The sequence below is a fragment of the Artibeus jamaicensis genome, unplaced genomic scaffold (assembly GCF_021234435.1).
Source record: "Artibeus jamaicensis isolate MK-2021 breed Jamaican fruit bat unplaced genomic scaffold, CSHL_Jam_final scaffold_614, whole genome shotgun sequence".
Taxonomy (NCBI): Eukaryota; Metazoa; Chordata; class Mammalia; order Chiroptera; family Phyllostomidae; genus Artibeus; species Artibeus jamaicensis.
The window spans coordinates 1,623,087-1,650,332 of record NW_026522050.1 but is presented as its reverse complement, the minus strand read 5'-3'; the positions used below and the strand labels follow the sequence as shown (position 1 = coordinate 1,650,332).

General features: G+C 53.6%; 1 protein-coding gene across 9 annotated transcripts in view; it reads right to left on the bottom strand.

Annotated features, from left to right (window-relative positions):
- Window positions 1-27,246, bottom strand: part of NRXN2 (neurexin 2) — a 93,610-nt gene that overhangs the window by 63,998 nt on the left and 2,366 nt on the right. For 4 of the 9 annotated variants that reach the window (XM_037146414.2, XM_037146416.2, XM_037146419.2 and 1 more), the window contains exons 2-5: window positions 17,666-17,683; window positions 12,810-12,839; window positions 10,467-10,538; window positions 5,794-6,095 (exon numbers count right to left, since the gene is read on the bottom strand). In XM_037146414.2, coding sequence (XP_037002309.2) covers window positions 5,794-6,095; window positions 10,467-10,538; window positions 12,810-12,839; window positions 17,666-17,683 — 422 coding nt within the window. Of the gene's footprint in view, window positions 1-5,793; window positions 6,096-10,466; window positions 10,539-12,809; window positions 12,840-17,665; window positions 17,684-27,246 lie in introns of those variants that run through there. The other 5 variants (XM_037146411.2, XM_037146412.2, XM_053659102.1 and 2 more) reach the window with 3 other exon arrangements.

Sequence of the window (27,246 nt, the reverse complement as noted above, 5' to 3'; positions counted from 1 at the left end):
GCACACCCGAGAGTGACAGTGAGAAGGAAAGGGATTCTAGGGGCAGCTCCATTAGTTGGAGAGTTATAACCGGTGGGCATGGGGCTAATTCAGTAACACAATTAATAAGGGCCTCATATAATTAAAAATAACAGAATTCAATATTTAGCAACTAGAAGGAGTGTGGAATAACCAATGTTAATTCTTAGATGCAGAAGCAGTTTACATAGCAGGAGGGCAAGAGTCTCACTGCGGGGGCAGTGGCTGGAACAAGGGGACAACGGGTGACTCAAGTTTCCATCAGCAGGGCCATCGTGAAATGAAGAGGACCACTGGTCAAGACAAGGAACAATGAGCTTCAGGACAGCTGAACCGATTGCAGCAAAACAAGTAAGAGCTGCCTGGTACTGCTGTGCTAGTTGAACAAGGTAGGAAAAGGGCATCGGAGAGGGAACACAACTACTACTGTTTTTAAATTAGAGCTCATTGTGGAAACTAAAATTTAAGGAAAAAAAAACACTTTTCAACTTTCCTTCGCAACTTCCATTTTAACAAATAGAAGAGCAAACTCAGAAATAAGATTAAGAGGGAGGAGATGGGAGTTCAAAGCCTGGGCCTTCCACTAAGGTGTCCAGAGATACAGGTTGGAGTAGGTGACAGGGGACCCCTCTAGACCTAGGGATCAGGGGTCCAGAACCCAGTCTGTGGGGATCGTGCCAGAGGGGGCAATTATGGCCAAATGTTCGAGTGGAGCTCCCACTGAAACCCATTCCCGGTGGCTTGTGAGGTGGCGACTCGTGCCTTCACAGATGACGGGATCTGGAGAGCTGACCTTCAGACTAACAGACATGCAGGAAAGGGCGTCCTCCACTCACAGGGACAACTCGGGGCCACCAGAATGGCAGTGCTTGGAGGGGGAGCGGGGCATTGAGTCACAGAGGGGAGAAGTCACTCATTGCTTCAAGTGTAGACTCCCCATGGCCCCTGAAGCGCCCTTGGGCCAAACTATACGCTGTCTCCACCTTGAACTCTGAGTGTAGCCCCAGCCCCTGGAGACAGCCTCGAGGGAGGTCACACAAATGTGCATGAAGACAATCTCTGTGGAGCTTGGGCAAGAGACGCTCAGGACAAAGAAAAGAGGCGCCCGCTTTACTCAGAGATGAGAGAGGTCCATTTTCTGAGACGAGCAGAACATTCCAATGGTTGCAAGATTTGGGAACATCCAAGAACGGCAGAACCACAAGACAGACTACAGCCACCACTGCGTTTGGTACCAACGATGACCACCAGGCCCTCCCTGGGAGGCAGAGAATCGGAGTGCCTGCGAAGTTAGGCAGACTTCCCATTGTACCACTCCCTGACTGGGTAACTTTGGGTGAGTCCTTTAACTTGCCGAGTCTCAACTTCCTCAACAGTAACAGGGGACTACCTCCCACTTCACAGGATGTAGAAACATTAGTGAGACCAAAAAAGGAAATGAGACCCTTGACGTGAAGGGCTGGGAGAGGAGAGAAGGGGCAGCACCCCCAAGGCGGGCTGTAAAAGAGGGACACAGTCCCATGGAAACTCAGAGGAGGGGATGGGAGAGGCTTTGCCCTGGCTTTATAAAGCGAATAGGAGTCTTCCGGAGGGCAAGTTCAATGCTCGTATGAGATAGATCTGCTGGGTCCTCGTGTCCAAAACCCACCAAATGGCTTCAAGAAAGAGCCCAACTGAACCAGAAAAAACACTAGAACAACTACAAACACTCAGTAGTTGCTGGCATTGAGCCCCTAAGGAACTTACCCCCTAGGAGGAGAGATAGGAGATGAACAGAAGCATTGACCACTCAGACGGAATGAGAGGACAGCGCTGGAACACGGCAAAGAACAAAGCCTGGTTGTGGGTGGGAGGGTCAGGAAGGCTGTGTGAGGAAGGTGGCATCTGGGCCAGGCCTGAAGGACTGAACAAACCCCCAGTAATGAGAATGGCCCAGAGCCCCTCACTGCTCAGAGGGGCAGCACCTCGCTGCACCGCGCTGCACTGCGCTGCACTGCGCTGCACCGCACCACCTCAGTCAGCAAAGGCACTTCACCCATGACCAGCTAAGCGCAGAGAGGTTACCTAACTTGCCTCAGGTCTCTCAAACTAGTAGCAGAGCTGAGATTCAAACCCAGCCTGTCGGACTCAAACCCCAGCTCTAGGCAGAAAGGAGGAGAATGGTGGTGGTGGCGGGAGAACTAAGGGAACGAAGGGAGAGCCAGGGCAGCTGGCGCCGATGGAGTATGCAGAGAAGCACAGTTAGATCCTCTGACAGGGCATCTGAGTTGCTGGAGAAGACTGGCCCTGAGACAGAAAGTGGAGGAGGGAGCCCCCAAATGCCCAGAGGACCCCATTTTGCGGGGACTGCCTCCTTGGGGCCAGGGGAGCTCCTGAAAATCTCCGCACTGAGAAGCCAGGCAGGAGGAAGCACATGTGATACTTTGGTAGCCGGCCTGTCTTCCAAATTTGGTGCTGGCTGGTAATGACACGGGTTTGGACTCGGCTCGCAGGGTGGTGGGAGGCACACTGGGGATGGGAGGAGAGTGGACCCAGGATTAAAATAGACCCCGGGGAATCCGCAAAGGTAACCCTGCCTGCAGAGCTCCCCCAGGAGACGCCTCCGGTCACAGTGGCCTCAGGCAGAGTTCGAAGGCAGCAGAAGGCAAGAGCAAGGTGCTCGCTCAGTGAGGCCTCCTCCGGTCCCAGCGGCTGTGTTCTAAGAGCCTCTGGATGATTTCAGGGACAATTCCCTGGTTCAGAGAAGGGGGGGAATTCTGCCTCCTTCCAGTCTTTGGAGCTGGCCTCTCGACCCAGAGCCAAGGGGAAAGGAGACCCCCTCGGTGCTCACTCTGGGGCAGGCCCTTCCCGCTTTGGCCTTTCTAATCACTTGGGGAAAACAATGTGGAACCCGGTGTTCTCAGACCCTGCCATCTACCCTGTAAGGGAGACAGATGTCACTTCTTACACTTACTCCCATCCTTGCTCATGCCCACAGAACCCGGGGACACAGAATACTGCTTTAAAACCACCCACCCCAGCCCAACATCACCCCTCCGATCACAAAAGGGTTTTCCCAAGCCGAGGACACCATCTGGACACTGTACAGACTTTTTGGGCAGGGTTTCTACCCCTCAGCACTCTGACACCTGGGGCCACATCGCTCTTTGCCGTGGGGCTGCCCTGTGCATCGTGGGGTATTTAGCAGCACCCTGGCCTCTACCAGTAGCAGCCTCTCCTGAGCTGTGACAACCCAAAATGTCTCCAGATGTTGCCAAATGTCTGCTGGGAAGAGGGGCACACCACCCTCGATGCAGAACCACTACTTTAGGGACAACGGGGCCCAGTAACTTCTTAGAAGCCCTGAAAAATAGGCAGTCGAAGGTCCCGGTGAGGATCCAGTGAATCCGGAGCACAGCCTTGAGGCTCGGCTCCCCCAATGGTGCAGTCACCAAGGAAGGGCTGTGCCTCACCTCACAGACATGAGCTAGACTGAAAAAACACCCCCAGAACCCCTTTTTAAAGAGGGCTCTCCATCAAAGTCTTAAGCAGATACCCTCTTGGGGCCCAAAGGCCTACATTCGGGTCAGTGTGACCTGACTCTGACCCGACTCTGCTCTCCCCCATCTGGTGGGACAGGCTGGGAGAAGTCAGTTCCCTCAGTCACCAGCTGGGACCCACAACTCTGTGAGCCCCAGGAAGAGGCTTCCTTGGCTCACCATTTACACTCCATGCTGCTGAGACCAGGCCTCATCCCCACTGAGCCTTCCCACCCGCTCGGCCACAGACCTCTCCCTCCTCTCAGTGCCTCTCTGGTTCCTAGAACATTTAAAGTTCCTGCTCCTCAGTTGGCATTTGCATGGCTTTGCTGGGTTCACTTTTAGCAGACATCCCGTCTCTTCCAGGGCTGGTAGGGCAGGGACCTCTTTTCCCTCCATACCCCATATGGACACACAGCGCATTTGTTGGCCAAGTGATGCACAGACAGGGACTCTGAGCCTGCAGCATCCTCTTGCCAAGGGCAGTACCAGGTGACAGCGCTGGTCCTGGGGAGGGAAAGCAAGCAAGAAGCACCAAAGGTAACGCCCCCCACACACACACTCTCACAGTAAAATGTGTGCGGCACATAAAAGGATGACAAAGGGACAGACACTCTCAGGTTTGCGCAGGTGGTCGGGGAATGATGGGACTTGAAGAGAGGCACTGCACCGAGGAGGAGTGCCTCCACCATGCACGCCACTTACAGAGCACGGGGACACTAGGAACGGGCGCCTGGGCAGAGGCCCAGCTGTAGAGGTAGCAGCAGGGGGAAGGAACGGCAGGCACCCCTCCTCACAGCCGAGAAAGGAGCTACTGGAGAAGCCCCATGAGATCACCGGCATTGAAGGAGAACAGGTAAGGAGGGTGCATGGTCAGCCGGAATCCCGACCCCTGTTGACCAGCCTTTCAGGGGGAAGAGAAGGAGGGATAAGATGATGATGAAGAGGAGAGACAATGGGAGGCTGGCCACCATACGACCAGAACCAGAAGCACAGGTAACCAGAAGCACAGGTAAGCACAAGTTATCTCTTACGATAACTAGTAAGAGAAGGGCCGTGAACCAGCAGAGACAGCGCCTCCCAGGGCCAAGATGCTATGTGCTCTGGCTGCACTGCAGTGCCGTAGGTGCAGCCAGGAGAGCTTCTCTGCCATCAGCCACAAGAGAAAGCAGTGGACCCGAGGGAAGGGCCGGCAAAAGCCTGGGCACCTGATGAGCAGGGACAGGAGTCAGCAGGTGGAGACAAGGATGCACAGTGGCCTCTCCTGCTTTCAAAGAAGCATCTGGCTTGGACCTGGCTTGAGACAGGAACTTCTCAGGGCTGGAAACAGCTATGCTGTCAGGCAGAAGCCTGGCCAAAGAGATGGCCTCCCCTGTCATAGCGACCCTGGGCCTTGTGAGAGGCAAAGAGACTACTAAGGGACAGAGCTGATGCCCAGAAACAGCGGCACCTCTCCGGAGGGCGAGTCTGGGAGCAGGAGCCGAGGGGACAGTGTGGAGAAGAGCCCTGTCCTGCCTGCAGGAGCAGAGCCAAGAGTCTCCTCTGAGTTCCTGCATGGGCTGGCCTGGGAGCCTTGGAAAGACAGCCATGGACTGCTGAGATGGCCTGGGCTCCTTCGGAGGGACTGAAAGGGAAAAGAGAAGGAAGTGTGCTGCCCAGAGGAGAGGTGGGCCCCAGCCCCTCTCTGTCCGGCTCCCCCTCACCCACCTGCTGCACCTCCACCTTGTTCTGACCCAACCCTTGCCTCTGTCGGAGAATGGCCCCACCGAGGGGCGGGGGCAGGCCATACCCTGATCCCACACGCACCCCAGGCTTCTGCTTGTGCCCTTCTGCCCTAACGTTGGGACACCCCCCACAGCCGCTCCACCCAGCCAGTGTCTCCTCACCCCAAAGCCCCCCGGGGCCCACCCATCCAGGCCTTACTTCACTCCTCCCAGCTCCTGAATCGCCCTTCTGCCAGATCACCTGCTTCCTTTACCCCAGCCCTTGAAACCCCAGCGACTGCCACCAACCGGAGCCCAGCCCTTCCCCATCCCTCAGACCCCTACCCTGGGCAGCTCTTCAGCCACCTGCCTCCCTAGCTCCACTCCCTTGTCCTTGAAGCCTGCTGGCTACTGCCACACTCCTGGATCGTCACAGTCCCAAGTCTCGCTCTTCTCCAGAGCCACTTCTCAACGCCCTGCCCTGACGCCTCACACCCGCACTCCCATTCTGCCCCAGTCATAGCTGGGCCTGGCCTTCTTCTTGCTCCCCCTACCTGGCGCAGGTTTCGGGTGACCCGGACGTCGTGCCAGGCATTGTCGTTGAACTTGCCATTGACAGGCTCCACAAGGGCCTCGAAGGCTCCTGAGCCCAGGTTGATGACCAGCCAGACGGCGCCAGACTTGAGGGACAGGTTGACGTAGTCGGCCGACTTGCCCGTGTGCAGCATCAGCCCATTACGCTGCAGGGTGCGGAAGGCCAGGGTGATCTCGTCCGTGCTGCTCTGGATCGGGTTGTGTGACAGGTCGTAGCAGAAGAACTCATTGCCTTTAAAGGTCGCCACGAACTCCTCCTTGCCTGGACGCCGTGGTGTGGGGAAAGGGGAGAAGGCTGAGTGGGAGAGCGGATGCCAGACCACCCTCTTCCCCTCCAGCAGCCCGGGCACGGGTCCCCCATGGCCCCAACTGCAAGCCTCAGGCCCTCTCCCCTCCCCAGCCTCTCCACCCTCCTCTCTGGACCCAGCCATCTCTGCTGTCAGATGTCAACTTCCCCCATGTGCATTTCCAAGGCAAGAGACTGCTAAGTAGTTCTCACACTGACAGCTGACAATTAAGCTGCCACAGGGCCAGGCAAAGCAGCCATTCTCATTGTCTCCTCCCCCACCAGCCTTCCATCAGCCACTCCCCTTAACAAAGGGATGTGGAAGACACACAGGCTCCACCTGACTTCTCCCTGTGAGGGCCTTCTCTATGGCTGGGGCACCAAGGTGCCCTGAGTGCAGCCCACCTCCCTCTGCTGCCTCTTCTCAGTGATGACGTTCTCAGCCCAGGGACAGTTTCGGGCCTCACCAGCAGGGAGGCAACTAGTAGGCCTGCTGATGAGAAGAATATGGAAGGGGGGACGGGGTGGGGGAGAGGCAGGGGTAGGACACATGGGAAGGCAATGCAAGTGACAGGGATGTGCACCAGGTAGCAGCAGGCCACTGGGTGGGGCTTACAAGGAGGCTATCATGCCAGCAATCACCCTCCCCCCACTTCCTACTCCAACCTCAGAGGACAGCAGAGATGGGCCCTTAGGCAGAGAGCCACCGAGGGGCCCCAGGGAATGGGTGTGAGACCCAGTGTGCCGGTGACTGGCTACGGGTGAAAGGGCAAGGGCAGGCCTGGCTCTCATACATGCACGTGTGCACGTGTGTGCACAGGGCTCCTTCCACAGGCACTTTTTTTTAGATTTCATTTATTTACTTTTAGAGAGAAGAGAAAAGAGGAAGAAAGGGAGAGAAAAATCCATGTGCAAGAGTTATGTGATCAGTTGTCTCTCGTACGCCTCCAACTGGGGACCTGGCCCGCAACCCAGGCATGTGCCCTGACTGGGAATCGAACCAGCGACCTTTCCTTTTGAAGGTCAGCACTCAGTCCACTTAGCCTCGCCAGCCAGGGCCCATAGGCACTTTTTAAGCAGAAGCAAAAATGACTAGGAGAGCCTTAGGGACATTTAGCATTCTGTCAGTGGTGACAGGTGAGAGGTCACCGACTCAGTGGAGGGAAGCTGGGGCTTCACAAGCCAGAGCTCACTCAGAGAGGAGAAAACGGGACAGGGTGGGGAGAGCAGAGAACCTGGCCCCTGAGAGCGACTGCTCCTCCTCCCCAGCAAACGGCTTGTCCTGCCTGCCTCACAGGAACAAGAGTGCTGGCAAAGGCCTTTATGGAGTGCAGGGGGTGGAGTATAGGCCCCCAGGTCTGGCAGGAGCAAGGCACAATGTGGGGGTGCGGGGGCACCCGTGGCCCTCATAAGGCACCTGCCGGGCCAGGCCACAGCAGCGGGCACCGCGTGTGGGAGCGGGCTCTCTGGGTGCACTTTCTGCCCATGCCCCTCCCTTGCATACACGTTTCTCCCCGTCCGGGCGGGCTGCCCGTAGACTCGGTCCTCGCTGCCTCCGGATGCCAAAGCACCAGCTGCCGCCCCAAAGCCTGGCACCACACTTACTGCAGCTGGCAAGGCCCAGCTTCCTGAGGCCACAGGGCAGCAAGGCTGGTGAGGACACAGGCAACGTGGGGACAGTTGAAACTCTGCTCTGCCTACCTCAGGGCTCCAGTGGGGAGGGCCAGAGAGAAGACAGGGGAAAGGTCAAGCCAAGACAAGAAGGGGAAGGTGTGGAGGGAGAAAGATGGACCATCGGGAACAGAAAGGAAATGGTGAGGGAGCAAGAGGTGAGGGAGTGAAGCAATCTGGATAAAGGAGCAAACTGGGAGGGGACCGGCAATGGTGATGGGAAGAGGTCCGGCAAGGAAAGGGGGACTGCGACCTCTAAGCAATGGAAGCCAAGGCTTTGTCAGGATTTTACTGCTTCCATAGCAACCAGGCCTGCTGCTGGGACACTGGCAGGGGAAGGAGAGGCAGGCTCAAGGACCAGAAAGGGGACCCTGTTTCGCCTTGGGTTTGCCACAGGTACTAGTCTCTCCCAGAAGCCAGGCCTTCCCTCCCACTCCTTCACCTCCACTTCGGTCAGAGAAAATATCATTAAATGGAGTGTCAATCAGGGAAAAAAGGCAAGAATAAGGCAACCACGTGAAAAAGTGATCAGGACAGAACAAAAGAGGCCAGTAAAAAGGAGAGAGGCAGGGCAGGGGCTGGACCACAGCTGCTGCCTCGGCAAAGTGGAGAAATGAGGTCGATCTCCATTCCTCCAGGCTCTGCCTCAGGTCTCCTAGGCAAGGAGACAAAGCCACTCTGCAGCCTGAGTCCACATGTTCTCCAGTTCCTTATGCAGCCAGAGACCCTGGAAGGCCCAGAGATGAAAGAGGCTTGAAGAAGCCAGAGGAAGCCTGAAAGAATTTCAGGAGATGGAAGAGAAAACCCGAAGGTGGTGGGAAACACAGAGCGACTCTAAGTAGGGAAGGGGACCTCAAGGGATTTTAGAGGGACTTTTTCAGGATAAGGATGTGGAGGCTGTCCAAGCACAAACCAGACGTGGGAGGAGCAGACCTGAAGCACCAGGGGGCGCTCTCCCCCATTTCGCAGCCCAGACCATCCCGAAACTACCACCCCAGCAGCGCTTGAACAATCACAGCTCCTAAGAGCCCCTGGTCCAGGAAGGGGGGGAGTCACGGATGCATGTTTTCCCCCAGGTCAGGGAGCTTGGGGCCCCACAGGTGTCTCAGTCAACCCGAATGTGTCTAGAGACCAGTCGTGGGGTCCTGGCTTTCTGAGCGCTGTAAGGGACAGAGCAGCTGCCTCCTTTCCCAGCCCAGCCAGAGCCCTCTGGGAAGGTCTCCAGCCCCCTCGCCCCTCCCTGCTCTCAAGCACTACAGCTGTCTGTTCTGCTCATTTGGCACTCACTGCCGAGTAACATCTTGTACTGCTCCCCTGAGAGGAAGTGTGATGTGAGAGAGACCTGGACACTAATACTGGCTTTTCCACCAGCTTTGTGACCTTGGCCAAGAGGCAACATCTCCCAGCCCCAGCTTTCTCCCTGGACAAAGGACCTAATCATCAGCCTACCTCGCAGGTTGCTCTGGGTTTTAGAGAGAGAACAGATGGGTGTGACTTCCTAAGCTGTGAACCGTTCCACGAATAAACGACTCTTGTGCTGCTGTGTAAGTTTCTGTGTGTGTGCACTGACTCCCTCTCTAGATCAATGAATACATTAACTCCTCTGGACAGTCTTCGCTTTTCATATACTTTGCATGTACCACGCGTTATCGTACTTATTTGTTAGAATGTCAATGAGCCCCTTGAGAACAAAGACCATTTGCCCATTTAAAATCACTTTGCTGAGCATGTGCCTCCTCCTGTGCCAGAAGCTGTGTAAGGCAGGGGGCACACAAATGAAGAGACCCGAGGGCTGTCCTCAGGGAGCTCAGTCCAGTGAGGAAGGCAAACAGGTAAAGTGATAGTTACAACACAGTGGGACGAGGGACTAATGGATGTGTAGACAGGGAGAACACCAAAGAGTGTCTGGGGTCGCCTGGGGAGTCAAGGGGCTCCTTCCAATGTGGATGGTCTGGCTGCTTTTTCAAGAGTCAGCTTAAAGATACCAAATGGCTGGGGAAGACAGCAGGGATGGCGGAAATCCAGGCTGACAGAACAGCGTGTTCTGAACAAATGCAGACGGGACCCGATAGCCCCAGTGCTTGGCACCCACCAGTGTTCCTTGAAGGGTTGCAAAACTACCCTGACCACTTCTTAGGAAAGAGGATCTCTTAAGAAAGCAGCTTCAGTGCTTAAAGCCCACAGCCCTGAGACAGGCTCAAGGGCCCTGTGCTGGTCTTGGGGGGGGGGCTTTGGCAGGTGTCAGTTTCCTCCTCTGTAAACCCAGGGCAACATGCCCCTCCACGGAGGGTCGTGGAGGTTCAGTGAGGCGATGCATGTGATCCATTCGTATTATAAATGCCACACCTGCCACCCAGAATCTGATGATTAAGTGGGGGTGGGGCTTCCCCAGCTGCCTGGTCATTCCACCAGAGAAACATGCTTTCTAGCAATGAGTCTAAACAACTGCCATAAAAAGACATCTGTATTCTAGACAGAGGTCACCAGGTCAACTGAGCTTTGGGAAGGAAGTGGAGGCTGTGGCCCTTCACGCCAGGGCAGGTACAGGGGTGCAGGCCTACCAGTCCCTGTGGGCCTCAGAGAGGGTACACCTCTATTGACTAACCGCCCCCATGGGAAGTGCAGTTTGCTTGCAGTGGGTGAGGGCTGGGCTCCCTGGGGACTGTGGTCACTGACCTTTCGTCGGCTGGTGCACATCACTGGCTGCTCCTCTCCCGGCCCCCCCCTCGGAGAACAGTAAGGACCCTACTGGAGAAGCAGAATTGGGGAGTCAGGCACGGGGGCTACCCAGCCAGTCCCACCCCAGCCTTGAGGTGATGGAGGGGCCTTTCCAGGGCAAAGGTCCTCTTGCTTGAAGGGACAGGTTTGGGGCCAGAGGAGCTCCTCTGGGGACTCACTTGCTTTGGGGACTATAGGGATAGAGCCTGTTGACAAACCAAGGATTCCATTGGCCCCAGAAATCCCATCAGACTCCTGACCACCAACTTCTGCCCTTTGCCCAGGCCTGATCCGACTGGGGTGGAGACCACACTGCTGGCTCAGGAATCCCCTCCACCTGTGCACAGAGGACAGCCCCCCCAATAGCCCGGAGGTTGGAGGGCGGGGCCTGAGCTCCCACTTCCTGTTCCTGTCTCATCCTTCTTCCTACTCTGTATCTTGCTCACATCCTACCTGCTGGGTCAGAGTCCATATTCTTCAACTCATTCAAAAGCCTGACACAGGCACCCTTCCTCCAAAACTCCCCAATTCACATACACCACCCCCTTCTGATCTTTGCCTGTCCTCGAAGCAAACCTGGCTCTCCATCTGCACCTGGTTCATTTACTACAGGGAGTGCTTTTGATGTCACCTTTGTCCACATCTTTGCCAGTCAGAATATGGGGCATCGCAGGGGCGGGACCACAGTTTCTGCTTGTACTCTGTCCCTCCACAGTGCCTTCAGAGGACTGTGCACACCAAGGGAGGTCCTGACTGGCTGGGTCTCATGTCTGGGTGAAGCCCTCTCTCAGGGATGACTCCTTGCTCTGTGCCACCCAGCTTGGCTGCCACATGCCCCTCTCTGAAGGCCCCACGGCTGTGTATGCCTGGGTTCCAGGTCAGCTTAAGTTCTTCAACCACCCACCCATGCCAGTGATTTTGTGTGCTTAGCACCCAGTTCCCAGGCACCCACAACTTTTGCCAGACCCCATGGGATGGCTTCAGGTTGAGGGGAACTCAAAAATGGAGTTTAAAAGTCCCTACACAGGCCCTCACTCCCACCCAATCTCAAATCCCCAGAACTAAAGCTAGAGTGACACCTGGACTGTGGAGCTTTCAAGGGCAGAGGATCCTTTTGGTCCTCAACTATGACAAAGGTGAGTCGCAGCCAGGACCCCCAGAACCAGGCACTGACAGGCAAGAAGGATGTAAGTGAACCAACCAGGTCCTGACTCCCCACTTGGGGCTTCCTCTCTCCCCACATTTCTTGCCATAATTTCACATCCTTGCAAGAACCATGGGCCCCTCCTCCCCAGACCTAAGCCCATCCCCAAATTCCAGAGCTTGGTCTCTGCCCACAGCTCAGCCATCCTGTTGGCCTCTCCCGCCTACAGGCTGAGGACCCCACCTCCTTCCAGCGGAAGATGAGCCCCAAGAGAGGACGGCTCTGGGCAGGGGAGCAAGTGCCTGTGAGTCTAGAAGGCCAAATACACGAGCTCAAGAGAATCGATGGCGGGGGTCCCTGGGGGAGGTCATAGCTGGCAGGGCCCACAGTCAGGACTCCTGGGCTCTGTCTCCAGTTCCTGAACGCCAGGGCTCTCAAAAGTGGTAGGGACTTGGTGGAGGCTAAAAATAGAGCAGTCCCAAGGGTACCACCAATTAGAGTCCATGTAATCACTAGAAAGTCACTTCGTCTCCCTGGGCCTGAATGTCCTCATCTGTTAAACAGAGTCAAGAGATGTTCAAAAGACACAAGGGTGAAGGCATGCAGTGGGGCAGCTGTGGAAAGGGGGGATCCCATGCCAGCACTCCCCGACTTCTCCCGCTTACTCCACTGTGGATACAGGGGGCCCCCACAGCAGCTGGGCAAGGGGAGGGAGGCTGCCTAAAGTCCCCTTTCTCCAGCCCGTGCTTTTCTCTTTTTATCTGGATTCATAGAGAAGAAAGAATGATCAGAATGAGTGGAAGAAAACAAAATACCACCATGAGAAATTAAAAAAGCAAGATACACTACCAGGAAAACGCAAAAAGGTGGCTGGAGACAACGGCAGGAGTTCAAACATCTCTTGATGTCAGAAACCAAGGTGAGATGAGGGCGGATGGAGTGAGGTGGGGAGAGGGGAGAGCACAGACACGACCAAACCCCCACCCCCACCCAGCACCCCCTAAAAAATAGAGACATGGCAGAGGAAGGGGGTGGGAAGGGAAGGGGGTGGGACAGATGGAGGAGGGGGAAGAGGAACAAGGAGAGGAACAGAAAATCCAGGTGCAGGTTGGGGGCAACCAGTTCAATCCAAAGCAAACCAGAACTTCAAACCATACCTTCGCTGTTTAACGTCAGGTGAGCCGGACCTTGGAAAGGGGAAGGAGAGAGAGAAAGAAAGGAAAAACAAAAAAAAAAAAAGAAGAAGAAGAGGAAGAAAGAAAGAAAGAAAAGGGGAAAGAAACAAAGAAAACACGAGTCATCAAAATCAGCCAGAGAGAGGGGAGAAAAAAGCTTTTGCTGCCACAATTTAAAAACCCTTTTTAACTTGTGACAGACATCGGGGAAAAGCCCCCAGCCCAGAAGCTGAGGAAGGGGCCCGATGCCGAAACAGAGGGTGGAGGGCATGAGGGGGGAAGAGAGAGAGAAAGAGAAGAGGGCACCAGAGAAGGGGAGGGGTACAGGCAGAACCAGAGGAAGAGTGGGGCAGGGAGTCACCGCAGGGGAAGAGGACATTTTGGTTTCTTTTTTTCCTTCTTGCCGGAAAAAAAAAAAGGAAAAGGAGGAGAAGCATGAGGCTGGGAGTGCTGCTTTTTCCTTTTTCTTTTTTTCTTTTTTTTTTTTCTTCCGGGAGACGGAGAGAAAAAAAAACGGTCAACGAGAAAAACGATTCAAATGGAGGAGAAAATAAAATACGACACAAAAATCAAAGCCACCTGGAGAAAGAGAGAGTGTCCCGTTAGCGTGGAATTGAGCGGGCAAGGGGGACCTCCAACCCCACCCCCCCAAGCCCCAGCCCTGCTACCCCTAAGGGGAAGAGAGGGGACAGGAGGAGCCTGGGCCTAGAGGGATCCCCTGCCAAAGTGAGCCTTGGGAGCACATCTGTCCAGGTCCAGTCCTCCCAGCTGCTCCTCCCACAGCCTCTGTGTGGATAGCAGGCACCCTGCACACCTGGGTTCTATAAGGAAACTGGGGTTTGGGAGCAGAAAGTGAGGTGGGAGAAAGCACAGTCTAGGGAGACAATGGAGCAAGGATGGGGGACGTGCCAGGACTAAGCCTGGAGCCAGCAGTCTCGGACAGCAGTGGGTAAAGAGGACAGCCCAGACCCACGGCAGGAGGCCCGGGTCTACGAGAGGCCAAACGCCCCATTCATAAGTTGTTCTGTGGACCCCCTTTCTCTGGCCAGGCTGTGTCTGAGATGACCCAAAAACTGGATTTTGAAAATGGAAAAAAGAAACCCTATATCCAATACTATGAGCAAGAGCAGCTGGGATTACTTTCAGGGTTACCTTGGCCCCTTAAAAGAGCCTGGTCGGCCCTGACCCAGGGCACCCCTCAGCCTTAAGGTAAGAGCCTCTGGTCCACTGGACCAGGTCCCCAGTCCCCAGAAGGTACCAATCAAGGGAAGCTCTCTCCAGAGAGGCTGGCAGTCCCAGGTCCCATGGCTGGGCTGAGACCCCAGGACCTGAGATGACTAGCCAGCCCCACTAAACCTCAGGCCTCCCAGTCTCCTCACCCTTCACCCACACTGTCTGGCCAAGAGGCTGGGAAAGGAAGAGGACTGTAGTCAGTACCACGTCGCCCTTGGAAACCATCCCAGCTACTGTGGCAATGGGATGTGGGTTCTAGGGGTAAGAAGCAGAGCCAGGGCAGGGGTATCAAGGGTAAAGGGCCCCGGGTGTCTCAGGGATGAAGCTGAGGGCCAGTGAGCCTGGGTTCATGAGGAAGGCAGTGAGGAGGCCAGGAAGGCGTGGCCTGGGGCCAAGGCCTGGATCCTGTGGAAGATGTGGGCAGATGGTTCATGCTGCCCCCTCCTGGCTCGGGCACATCGGCTTCTCCCCACCTCCGGGTCTGAGGCCAGTTGGGGGTGGGGGCCACAGCTGCTGAGGGCTGCCTCAGGACAGAACAGCTCTCAGGAAGACAAAGGTTTTATCTACGAAACAGGAGGGGCCCAAGCATTTGGACTGAGTCTTTTGTCTTGCTCCGAATGCCCCTCACCAACTCTTTCCTCAAGAACTACCTGCATCCACTTCCAAACCCCCAAATTCAGAACCTAGACCAAAGCCCTAACCCCTCATCTGGCAAGAATAGACTGGCTCATATGCTCCCACCTTTGGAATTCCAGACCCAGGAGCTGGTGCCCTGTGGACCCGCCCTCTGTCCCCTGCAAACATGTGTTGAGGGTGGGGGGAGGGGCAGGGGCAGGGGAGAGCAGTGCCTTGTAGACCCTTGCACTGCCCAGCTCCTAGCCAGCCTCATTAGCATGCAGCGCTCTCCCTCTGTCACCACGGCAACCAGCTGCTCAGTTCCCTCAGGCGTGACAGCACCAGCCATCTTGGTGAAGGGGAGGCCAGTTCCCTGCCCTGTCTCCCAAGGCTCAGCCCAACCTGGCCCTAGGGTGCTCTTCCCACCTAGCCATGCCTCCCCACCTGGCCCTGGAGCCTCTCCTCCCTCCTCATGCCCAGCTCCCACTCAGTAGGCCCCTCCTCATGTCCACCTGTGGCATCAGCCCCTCCTCCCACCACAGGAGAAGAGCTGGCGGTGACGAAGGATGGCACTACCAAAGGTCCTTTCTTAGGGCACTTTATCTGGTTATTTCTGTGTCTTCTTTCTGCTACGAGAGGCTGGAGAGAAAGGAGGTGGGGCAGCCAGGGTCCCCCAAAAGGAGATGTTCAGCAGGGGGCTAAGAAGCAGGATGGCTGGGCTCCTGAGAGAAAGCCAGGCCTGAGAGACAGCATCGGGGGGCAAGAAGAGAGGGTGAAGCATGGAGGACTCAGAGATCCGAAGGGGGGGCTGCACAGTCCAGAGCACAGTGCCACAGAGGAGGCCCCGCACCCCCACGTCCCTAAACCACCGTCTGCCACACCCACTCTCAGTCCCCCTCTCTTCCTCTCCTACCAAACTCCCAAGAGGACCAGCAGAGGACCATCAAAAGAAGGAAGCCAGTTATAGGGGACAACCTTGAGAGACACATAGCAGACATGTCACAGAGACAGACAGAAGCATCACATCACTAGGTTTGTACACACACATGCACTCACACTCACACAGCCGCAGGCACACACCCCTGCACAGCCACTGACATGCAGGCACACTCAAGGCCCCCCGGCCAAAGGAGCAGATCACTGTGCTGCCCTCAGGAAATGGCTGGGTGACGTCACAGACCTCATTCCTCACTAGTCCCCAAAGCCCAGCCCCCTTCGTGTCCCTGCCAATCCTACTGGCTCAGACAAGAGCTGCTCCCTTTCCCCTCCCCTCCTAGCTCCAGTCTTCTCCCCCAGCAGCCCCCCAACCCACTCCTCTCAGCCAGGACGTTTTGCCCTTCCCAGCGCAACCCTCTCTGCCCCTCCCTCCCTGAGCATCCCGCCTCTTCCCACCACTATTTACTGCTCTCCTTCCTCCTGAATATCTGCCCCCTCCTGGTCCCCCCAAGCCTCTCTCCTCTGCCCTTTTCTCCCTTCTCTTGGCTTCCCTTCATCTGTCCCTTTGTTCCAGAGCAGACATGACATCAAAAGCAACGAAAAGTCACATCAGCACTAAATCTTATCTCCAGCCCTCAGAAGGCCGCGTCCGCCCAGACACTCAGACTCTCGTGCACGCAGAAGTAAACACTGACACACGGAGACGCAGACACAGGCGGGACAGGTGCAGGCAGAGGCAGACGCTCCTGCAGAGGCACAGAGACGGGGGCCACACCGCGGGGGACACAGCACGGGAGGTGCACTCTCCTCCACAGACACGAAGACACACATGTGTGCAGGCGTGCGCAAAGGCACATGACACAACAGAGCTGTGTGCACGTGTGTGCACACAGGTACACACACACACGAGGGTGCCTGCACACTAGGACCAGGGGACCTGAGGACATCCACAGAGAAGAGACATCAACCAGAGAGACCAGCCAAACTGTGGACGCCACCAGGAAAAATGGATTCTACCCCTACGCTCAGGGCGAGAGCCCTCCCTCCTTTCTTTCCCAGGACTCCTGCTCCCCACTACTGCGCCCAGGGCAGGGCCCAGGCCCAAGGAGCTCTCACTCCTGCTGCTTCTCCAGGAAGAGAAGGCGGGCAGGTTTGGTGCCTGCCTTCCCTGTGGTGGCCATGACAGCTGGCCGGCAGCCCAGCCTCCAAGTCCGATCACCCGACTAGGTCTTCCCTCTCCCTGACCTACTCCACCCCGGAAGAAGAAAAGAAACAGAGAACCAAACCGAGGGGGAAGGCTCAGAGAATGTCAGGAACCCAAAGAGGGCCTGGGGAAGGACAGAAACTAGAGACAAAGACAGAGGTCCAGGGACAGAGCCCTGGAAAACACCCAGAGAGAGAGAGAAAAAAGGCAAAAGAACGAGAAGACAGGGAAAGAATGGACAGAGAGACCCCAGAGAGAGGCACCTGCCCCACCTTTGCCCTTGGCCTGGGCTGAAGGAGAAGCAGACTACCAGCCCACAGGACAGAGGACAGGGGTCTGCTGCAAGTGCCAGTCAGAGCGGAGAAGCTGCCACCTACACACTCGCTGACTGGGGACAGGGCCCACCCCCTGCCTGCCCTTTCCAAACCCCAGTGAGGATTCCACCCAAGCACTGCTCCCAGCCCACCCAGGTCAGGTCAGCATGGCTTTTCTGAGCTTCATCTGCTGGGCTGGGCAAAACAGTGTCTCCTCACTGGCTTCTGGGCACTTCAGAACCCTCCAGTCCCACCTTCCCCTCACAATCCCTGTCCCCTCCCTAAGGAAGAAAAAGAAAGACCAGTAGGCAGACTGACAGTGAAGACGAGCAAGGGTCTGCCCTCTGTCTGGCAGTTCTCCCCGCAAACCAATAAAGAGGGGAAAGGCCAGAGGTGGGGCTGAGGCCGCCAAGGGGACACCCAGACATCCTTCCCTGGGCATGGGCTGGGGAGGGAGCCCTCAGATGGCCAACCATACCCCCCACATAGGATCCCACAGCGATTGGCCACTTCTGTGACCAAAAGATATCACTCACCTTCCATGGGGTGCTCCTCTACAGGCCAGTGGTGTTCAGCAAGGGGCAAAGCAGAGGGAGAGGGAGAGAGAGAGAGAGAGGCTGTTAGCAAGGATACTACAGACAGGGCTCCAAGGAGAGTGATGGGTTCAAGGTCTCCAAGCCCACCCAGGCCCTGACGCAGGCCATCCAACCAGGAAGGCCCTGCTGGGGACAAGACAGAGACCAAGACCGAGGTGTTTTTTGAGTCTGTGCCTCAAACACAGCGTCACACAGCCCAAGAGGACCCAAGCCTCATATCGCATTTCAGGAAACTGAGGCCCAAGGCAGGGAAGTGGCCATGCAAGGTCACATGGAGACTCAGAGGCAGAGCCAGGAGCCACAGTCAAGCATCTTGCCCCTCCAGGCACGCTTCTCCCCTGCATCCCGTTGCATCTCTGAGACAGATGGAGACACGCTCACATGGGGCTCACCAGAGATACACACACTCATGCTCAGTGACACACTGACACACATAGGCACTTACTGATCTAGAGACACGTGTAATCTCTCACTCAGCTCACATCCAAAGCCCTTGCACACAGGACCCAACTGCGCCCCACATGGTACCCACCCAGGGGAGAAAAGTCATGGGTATACAAATCAGAAAACACCCTTTCACCCCAAAGTGCTGTGCGACTCCCACAGAGGCAGTTCCTTCCACTGACTGAGGGTCCTGGAGCAGGCTGGGGGCTGGCCTGCCTTGTAAGAGGACCAAGTCACCCCTTCCAAACACTTCTGCCATGCCCACCTGCTGGGAGCCATGCGAGAAGCAACAGGCAGGAATAGAAACAGTACAGGCTACAAACAGACCCGGAGGGAAACACACACACACGTGGGCCTCAGGATACGCACACATACACATGCATACACACAAACAGCTCTTCACTACATAGTTAGGCCTGGAAGCACACACCGTCTCCTCCTACCTCCAACCGCATTTTGTTATTTGCTCACTCGCTCTTCGGGATTTAGCTATCCTCCAGGAACGCATACTGTCATTTATCATAACTTATGCCACCCCCATTACACACACACAGGCTGAATGCAGAATCAATACCCACACAGTGATCTAATGCACGATATTAGATGCAGGCACCACCACCCCACATGCCCTCCGGTGGCTAAAGACACACCCTGAGATGAACATAGCTCCCTTTTTCTCTATCTGTCTATCCATTTATCCAGCTGCCTATCTACCCATCTACCTACCTCTCTCCCATTTTCTAAACCTACCCACTCAAGCCTTTACATAGCTAGATATGTCACAGACACACTATATACAACACAGAGCTGCTTTTACCTGCCAGCTTCGTCCCCAAAAGCTGTGTATACGATGACTTTCTTAAGTAAACTGAGTCCCGTTATATTTTCGAGGCCTGGCTAACTGAAGAGGCCCTTGGGAAAACCCTTGGGTGCTCACCGAGAGCCCTCCATCAGTCCTCTTCGGCCCCGGTGTGCAAAGGCCCTGGTCAGTCGGCACAACCATCTCTCCAGCACCTGCATGAACTAGGAGGCCTGGTGCCTTCTGGATCATCCAGCATGGGGGTATTTCAAAAGGTGTTGCCCCCTGCCACCGCCCTGGGTCCTGCCATGCTCAGGGAGGTGGAACAACCAAGTTTGGCCTGCTGCCCATACAAGCCTTCCCCTCTCCTGGCTTCTGAGAGGTGGCACCCAGGGGCGCACTGGCTCCACTTTCTCTGCAGCTCTTCGCTTTCTGCTGATTAACCTGTGCCCTGCACCAGCCACCCTGGGCCCCTGCAGGCTCAGTCCCACGCCCTCCACATTCCTGTCTCTTCTCCAGCCCTCCTCGGTGACAGATCCCTTCTGTCATTTAGGAGATCCGAAAACAACTGTATTTGTACAGGCCCAGCCTCTTCCCTGGGTGCCAGCCCTGCATGCTCACCTGTCTGCTCAGCAATTACTTGGGCAGCTCTCTGCCATCCAAACTCTACCACTAACGCCATGCTCAACACCTCTGCCCCCACAACAAAGTGCTTGTTTCCCTGTGTTCAGCAAAGGCACTGCTTCCAGCCAGCACTTCCTGAGCATCCACACTCTGCCAGGCTCCAGAGGTTCACCACCACTCCATACAGACCCTCAGTACGTGCCAGTGTGCCTCCACCTGGCAGCAGCCTGAGTGAGCTCCATGGTATTATCTACCTCCTTTGGACAGACAAGGGTACTTCCCCAGGAGCACAAAATCACCTTGGCCTTCGTCCTCTGCACCGCTAAGTCGCCATAGCCCCCATCCTCACTCCGGGTTTCCCGCATTAGACTCCAGCTGGTTGGCCTCCCTGACCAACCCCAGCCTGGCTTTCTCAGCAGCAGATACACCTGACCAAATACTGTTGTGACCAACATGCACACAACACACACACGTGCACACACATTCAGAACTTTTTCAGTGGCTCCAGTGCAAACCTCTCTTCTGTCCTCTTAACCTATATATCCACCTGCATTTAGAAAAGCTCTACCTGAGTGTCTCATGGGCTTCTCACCCTCCATGTGTCCAAAATCCATCCCATTCCCCCCGACCCAAAGCCCTCTCCCCTACCTGCATTCCCTGGGCAGGTTAGGTACCCAGGAGTTGGCCCCACTCTTTCCATACCAACCACCAGGTCCATTGGTTCCTTTCAAAACCTGAAAAACTGAATTAGGCTCCTAGAAACCCTTTTCATCCCTCCATCACCGTTTAAGGGCAGACCCCCATCAGATCCTCCCCTCAGAGCATTAATGAGCTTCTTAAACAACATCCTCTACAGCCAGTCTTTTCACCCTGCAGCTCACAGTCCAAGTACCGCCAAAGTGGTCCAACCAAGTCACAACCCTGCATATAACCTTCCCAACTTCCCAGCACCTACAGGATAAAGTCCACTCATCTCAGTAAAGTCCATTCACAGTTTGACCACACCTCTCTCCAATCTCCTTTCCTGCAACAGTTTAGGCTTCCAGCCACACCCAATTTCTTCCCATTTCCCTAACATGCCATGTTTCTGCACATATTTTGAAATGCCCTTCCCCATCCTTATTCTTCTCATCCTAAACATTCTGGAAAAAGTCGACTCTTGCTTTCAGACCAGGTCAGAACAGCTTCGTCTGTGTTCTGAAGTGACCTCCCAGACAGAGTAAGCCATCCCTCTTTCGTGCCAGCTCTCAATACGTACATTGTGTTGTTATTTCACTTATCAGATCTGTCTTGCGATTGCGTTTCCACCCCCGCTTCCTGACTGGACTGCGAGATATCCAAGAGCAAGGACAATGTCTCATTCATCTCTCTATATCCAGCTGCTAGTACAGTTCCTGGCTCAGGAAAAAGCATGGCTGTGTTTGTCAAGTGAATAATAAAAAGCACATCTCATGTAATGAGCACTTCAAGTGTGCCTGGCTCTTTCGGTGCACTGTATTGTTTCCTCACCGCCGTCCCCTCGTCAGTGGATCCCTTGTAGGACACCGTCCCCTGCTGTGACTCCCTGGTAGAGATGGGGACCCGAGGTGCAGAAAGTGGAAGACACTTTTCCAAGAGCACACTGTTCATTAGGGACAGGGTCAAAAGCTGAACCCAAATTTGTCTGGCTTTAAAACTTCCAGTGAAACTACATTCTTGGCCTGGAAGTCAAGACTTCGAGGAGTTCACTTGATTCCACAGTTCTGATTTTTCTCTCTCACAAAGCACAAACATCTTGGTCTCCTCACCACCCCCCCCCACCGAGACACTTGACTCACACCCACTGTCTGGTACATGAGACTCCTCATTTAGGCTGTTTTCCTTATGGCAAAGCCCCATCCTTTCCTTTCCACCTCCATCAAGCTCACTCAGTCATCCTTGATCTAGCCAAGTCCCACCTCCTCCCTGAAAGACTTCCCTGACCACTAGGATTAATAATTATATAGCCCTGTCCAGGAAGCTAAGTCGATTGGAGCATCAGCCCATACACCAAAAAGTTGGAGGTTCGACCCCTGGTCAGGGCACATACGGAGGCTGCAGGTTCAATCCCAGTCAGGGTACCTACAGGAGGCAACTGATCAATGTTTCTCTGTATGTGTGTGTCTCTGTCTTTCTCTCTCTAAAACCAATAAACATACCCTCTGAGGAGGATTTTTTAAAATAATATAATTATGGTAGCATTTATCAATCACTTAGATAGTACCTGGCACATTGTGAAGGATTTCCATATATAAACTCATTTAGTCCTTTTTTAAAAATTGTTATTCAATTACAGAGTAGGACATTGAAGAACAACGCAATCAAGTAAACTACCCAAGTTCACACAGCTAGCAAGTAGCAAAGCTGGGATTCAAACCCGGGCAGCCCATGCTCTTAGCCACTCTGCCTCAGGAGGCTTTCCTTGGGAGCATCCACCCCCCTCCAGAGTCCTACAGCAGCCGCTCCGGGTATGGCTGTCCCGAGCAGGCGGTCCCATTCTGCCCGGAGCCATTTCCAACCGCAGAAACTGTCAGGACCACAGATATCAGATGTTAGAGCTGACAGTGATTCTACATTCGTGACCTCATTTATTCAGTTTTCACACATATAGGTTGTGACTGCCCCACCAGAGGGCATAGATGGTACAGTCTTGCCCAACATCAATTTGTGATTCCGGCAGATTCGTTATGGAGGACAGCAGTGAAGACTGGAACTAAAGAAAAGACAGGGTTCTGAGCAGCCAAAACCGGCATCACAACAGTTATGCAGGGAAACCGTTATTTTTTCAGACTCTACCCAGACTCCACTTACTGTGGGCGACACACAATCCTGACATGCTGGGGAATGCAGATTTCCAAGTTCACAAACCGACAGAGCGGTAGATATGAGTTGCTATCTGACAACTCCTCCTACGGGCGGAGGTGGAAAAACCAGGAAAAGCTAATATAAGAATTCAAAAGTCCAGCAGTCAAGCATCACTTCGGGCAGGGACCAGCCTCAAAGAAGCAACAATCCAGCGCAGCACCTGAGGGGAATCACGACAGCCTGAGTCATCCGGAAGACATTCCAAATATTATGCTTACGGAGGCAGGGAGGCGTGCAACATACAGAAAGATTTCCATCTGGATGTTTTGAATGTTAGTGAGCTGTATAGTTTAATGGGGAAAAAAGGCGTTTTCCAGAGGGAGTCCTTCCAGGAGGGCTCACAAGGCTGAGATTTTCCTGAAGGATTTCCACTGCCTTCTCTAGGTACTGGGACAGCTGACCAACCAATACAGGATCACCCTCATCACATAATGGCTTAAGGGAGAAGCTGCAGCCTGAGAAATTTGGGTAGTTACTGGCTTCTGATCAAACACTGTCCCCAAGCACCCCAATAAACCAAGTGCAGGTAATCCATGGACACAGCTGATGGACCACTTCTCTGTTTTGGAGGCAGCATGGACAAAGCAGGGACAACGGGTCCTGGAGTCAGCTCAGGGATCAGACCGCAGCTCTTCTATTTCAGGTGGTGGTCACAGGGATTAAATGAGATAAAGCAGCCAAGGCACCTCACAAACGCCCACTGGCTGCCAGCCCCATGCTTTCTGTCCTTGCCTGTGTGATCTGATTCTCTTTGTGTTCCTACTGCTCCTTCACTGTCTGCAGCTGCTCCTCTCTCTCCTCCGCCCTACTGGATGCCCCTCTGAAGTCTTTCACCTTCTCCTTGGCCACCTCATCCACTTCTAGAGCTTCAAATACTATCTCTCCATGCCTGTGGCTCCCAGGTCGCCATCAGCACCCCGCCTTCCATTCAAAGCTCGATCTCATATTGCCATCTAGGCACCCCTGTCGAGGAACACCGGGGCCACCACAGCTCAACACATGCACGGCCTGTGGCCACGACTGCTCCCCACCTGACTTCCCCGTTTCCTTTCCCCCATCCACCATCCTTCCAGCCATGCAAACCTGAAATCTCATCATCTCCACCCGCTCCCAACTGCCTCCACATACAAGCAGCAGAGACCCACAGCTTCAGCCTCAGCAATGGCTCTCAGCCACTGCTGCCATTGCTGTTGACCCAGGTGCCACCACCCTTCCTTGCCACTCCCCAAGAAAACCAAGGATCGGGACCTCTATATCTCTTTCCTGAACTATCTCCCAACTGAATTTTCTACCGCATAACTCTATCCCCTATCGTCTATTCTACACCTCACTCCCAGCTTCCGAAACAGCTCTTATTATTCATATACCTGCTCAAAACTCATTTGTGGCTCCATCTGCCAATACTCTGTAGATAGTGTCCAATAAATGTTGATTCAGTGACTTAGGTCAAAACTCCAAGACCTGGTCTCAACGTGCTTCTCCTGCTTTAGATTCCACCATTTTCCCAGCACTCTTTGGTGCCCCTCTGTGGGCATGACTACATGTCCCCCTTCCACACCTTCATTCTCACCAGTTCCTTTGCTTGGAATGAACTCCCCCAAATCAAACTTACTAATCAATGCTCAAGGCCAATCTTAAATAGTATGCCTTTTATTACTGATCCTCCCAACTAGCAAACTCTCCCCTTCTCCAAAACCCCAAGAGTATTCTGCCTGTAACAGTATCTACCATTTACTCACCACTCATTATGTACCAGACACTCATTTAATCCCCATAAGACACCTGTGAAGGAAATATGCTCATCTCCATTTAGGAAGAATTAGTCTGAAGGTTAGGTACTCATCTGATGTCACAGGCCTAGCAGTGAGTAGGGAAGTCAGATTTAAACCCAGATCTGAGCCTCGGAGTCTACGGTTTAATCACATGGCCTCACTGCATCTCTTTAGGTATATATATTACACAGTTTTGCATTGTTCTTTTGCTGTTATTAGCACTTTCTATATGCTGGGCTCTGTTCTAAGCACTTCACAAGAATTAGCTAGTTTAATTCTCTCAACAAATGTAAAGTATAGGTACTACTATTATTGTCCGTATTTTACAGATGAGAAAACCAGGGCAGAGAGAACTGAAGTTCAAGGTCATTGCCCAGGCAGTCTAGCTGCAGAATCTGCTCTCTTAACCACACAAGAAACTTGTTTTTTGGTTCTTTTGTTTATTTGTTTTAATTAAAGATTTAATTATTTATTTTTAGAGAAAGGGTAAAAGGAGGTTTCAAGAAAGAGGAAGAGAAACATCGATGTGTGAGGAACATGGATCAGTTGCCTCTCATATGTCCCTAACCAGGGACCTGGCCTGAAACCCAGGCACATGTCCTGACTGGGGATCGAACCGGTGATCTTTCACTTTGCAGGATGGTGCCCAAACCACCGAGCCACACCAGTGGCTGTTTACTTGTTTACTTGTTTGTTTTATCTACTGGACTGTTTACTTGTTTGTTTTATCTACTTCCCCAATTAAACAGTTAACTCCTGGAGCAGCTTATTCATCTCTGATTCCCCTTCAGGCCCCAACACAAGACATGTCACAAAGGAGGCCTTGAAAGCTACCTGTTGAATGAAATCACCAATAAACTTACAAAACACACACATGAGACACGTGCATCTACCTCACTGCCAACACACACTTCACCATCAGTTTCATATTTCTCTCCCACGCCAGGCACACACGTGACACTGTCCTGTACCTCTGAGCACCCACTCCTCGGAAGGTCTCCTACACACCTGCACACACTTCTTCCTTGATCACTTTTCAGCCCTTTCTCTACACACTTGAGTGACATGAGGAGGAGTTCACATGCAAACCACTGCAAAATTCCAGTCTACCCCATCCCAGCCTTGGCAGATAGTCAGCATTTACACACTCTCAGTTGTTCATACAGACACCTCAGAGGAAAAAAGAAAATCTCCTAACACGAAGATTCTTACTCAATGGGTGTGCCCAGACCTGGAATGGCGGGGGGGCATTCCGAAGCCCCCACAAATCCATATGCACACCAAATACCTGAAAGCAGGTCAGTATATCTTGCACACAAAGCTAAAACTATTTTTTCTAATGTATATTTGATTAACCACAATGGCAAATATAATATCAAAGTCATCTAAAAGCTATCCTGAATTCATAGTAGCTTTGAGCCATCTATTTTCACACTAAACAGATATAAAAAGAACTACTATTTGGGAAGGGTACTGTGAATTACTGACTTTAAAAATGTCTTTAAGCTCAGAAAAAGTTGAGAGCCACTCAAAGCAGATAACAATGAAGCACCTATGACTTCCAGGGAAAGCTTGGGGCTCCTGGCCCTGAGACCTGTCTCAGAGGTTGGGAGCCAGGCCTGCTTCCTTAAAGTCTTCCTCCCTCAACCCCAGTACCCAAGGGTGGGAGCCCATTCCTTTCCTTCTTGGCTAGATGACAATGTACTGGTAGAACTTTAATGACCGCAGGATATTGCAGGAGACGCCCAAAAAACAAGGAACAGAAATAAAAGGAGAGGGAATGGAGTCACAGGGTAGGGAGGGGTATCAGAGCTGTCACGGCACCTGTCATCTGCAGACGCAACACCCAAGCCCTCCCACAATATACATCTGAAAACATACACGTGCATATTTTCACATGCATATACAGCCTTACCTCAAGCCTGTAATCTCTCAACTACATAGTAATGTCTCTTCATTCATTCCACAAATCTTTATCAAACACCCACTAAGTGGCTGGTACTATATTAGGTACAGGGAATGCAGAGATGAATATCCCTGCCTTTTCATCGCAGACGATGAGCCACTCCCTCAACAGACACTGCACACACTCACACACGGAAGCACCCCTGCCCCTGCCAGCTGTCTGACACCCATCTAACATTCCCCTTTCCTTTTTCCTTGTGAATCTCACACGCACACACAATGGGTCAGATACATAACTGCCTCTCACAGCTCCCACACAACTGACACAAACATTCTTCTGACACGTATCCAGCACATACACATCCGATACACAGAACAGTCCCTCTCAACACAGGTACTCAAACACATCTCAGCCACAAAGCCACACAACCCTCATTCAGAAGCACACACTTTGTCTGGCTCGCTGGGAGCCTCTGGCCAACGAATTCTTTCAGGGAATGGATGCAAGGGCTCTGTTTGACCAGGGTGCTTCTGGCTGCATCTATCATACACCCAAGGCCTGATTCTGCATGGGGACACTGTGGACCAATCAATTACTGTGACCTTCCTCTCTGTGGCTCAAATTTCCCTCCCATAAAGTTAGAAGTGTGGTTCGTCCTGTGTCCTTTTTTTAACTTTATTTTTATTGTTGACATTATTAGAGATGTCCCCATCGCCCTTTTTCTTAGGAAGGCTTGAAGGGGAGGCGTCATAGGGACTGCAGAATCACAGAGAGGTCATAGAGAAAAGGACTCCTCGCAGAGCCCAGTGTCTTACTGAGGCCTCACATTACAGCACACACCCATGGGCCCCTGCACACGAGCACATGCCCTTACATGTGAGCCCTCTTCACTCTACTAGGCACTGGACCTCAGTCTGTAAACACTACTGTTCAAACAGTCTCATTCACACACATACTTTCACGGGCCTCTGCATGCAGGCAAACACACACACAGACGCCCAATTTCACAGTTTAGGGAGCACCTGAGCTCCTTGGGGAAAAGGCGAGAAGGCGTCAGATTAATTTAATACACACAGTTCCTGAAGATATGGCC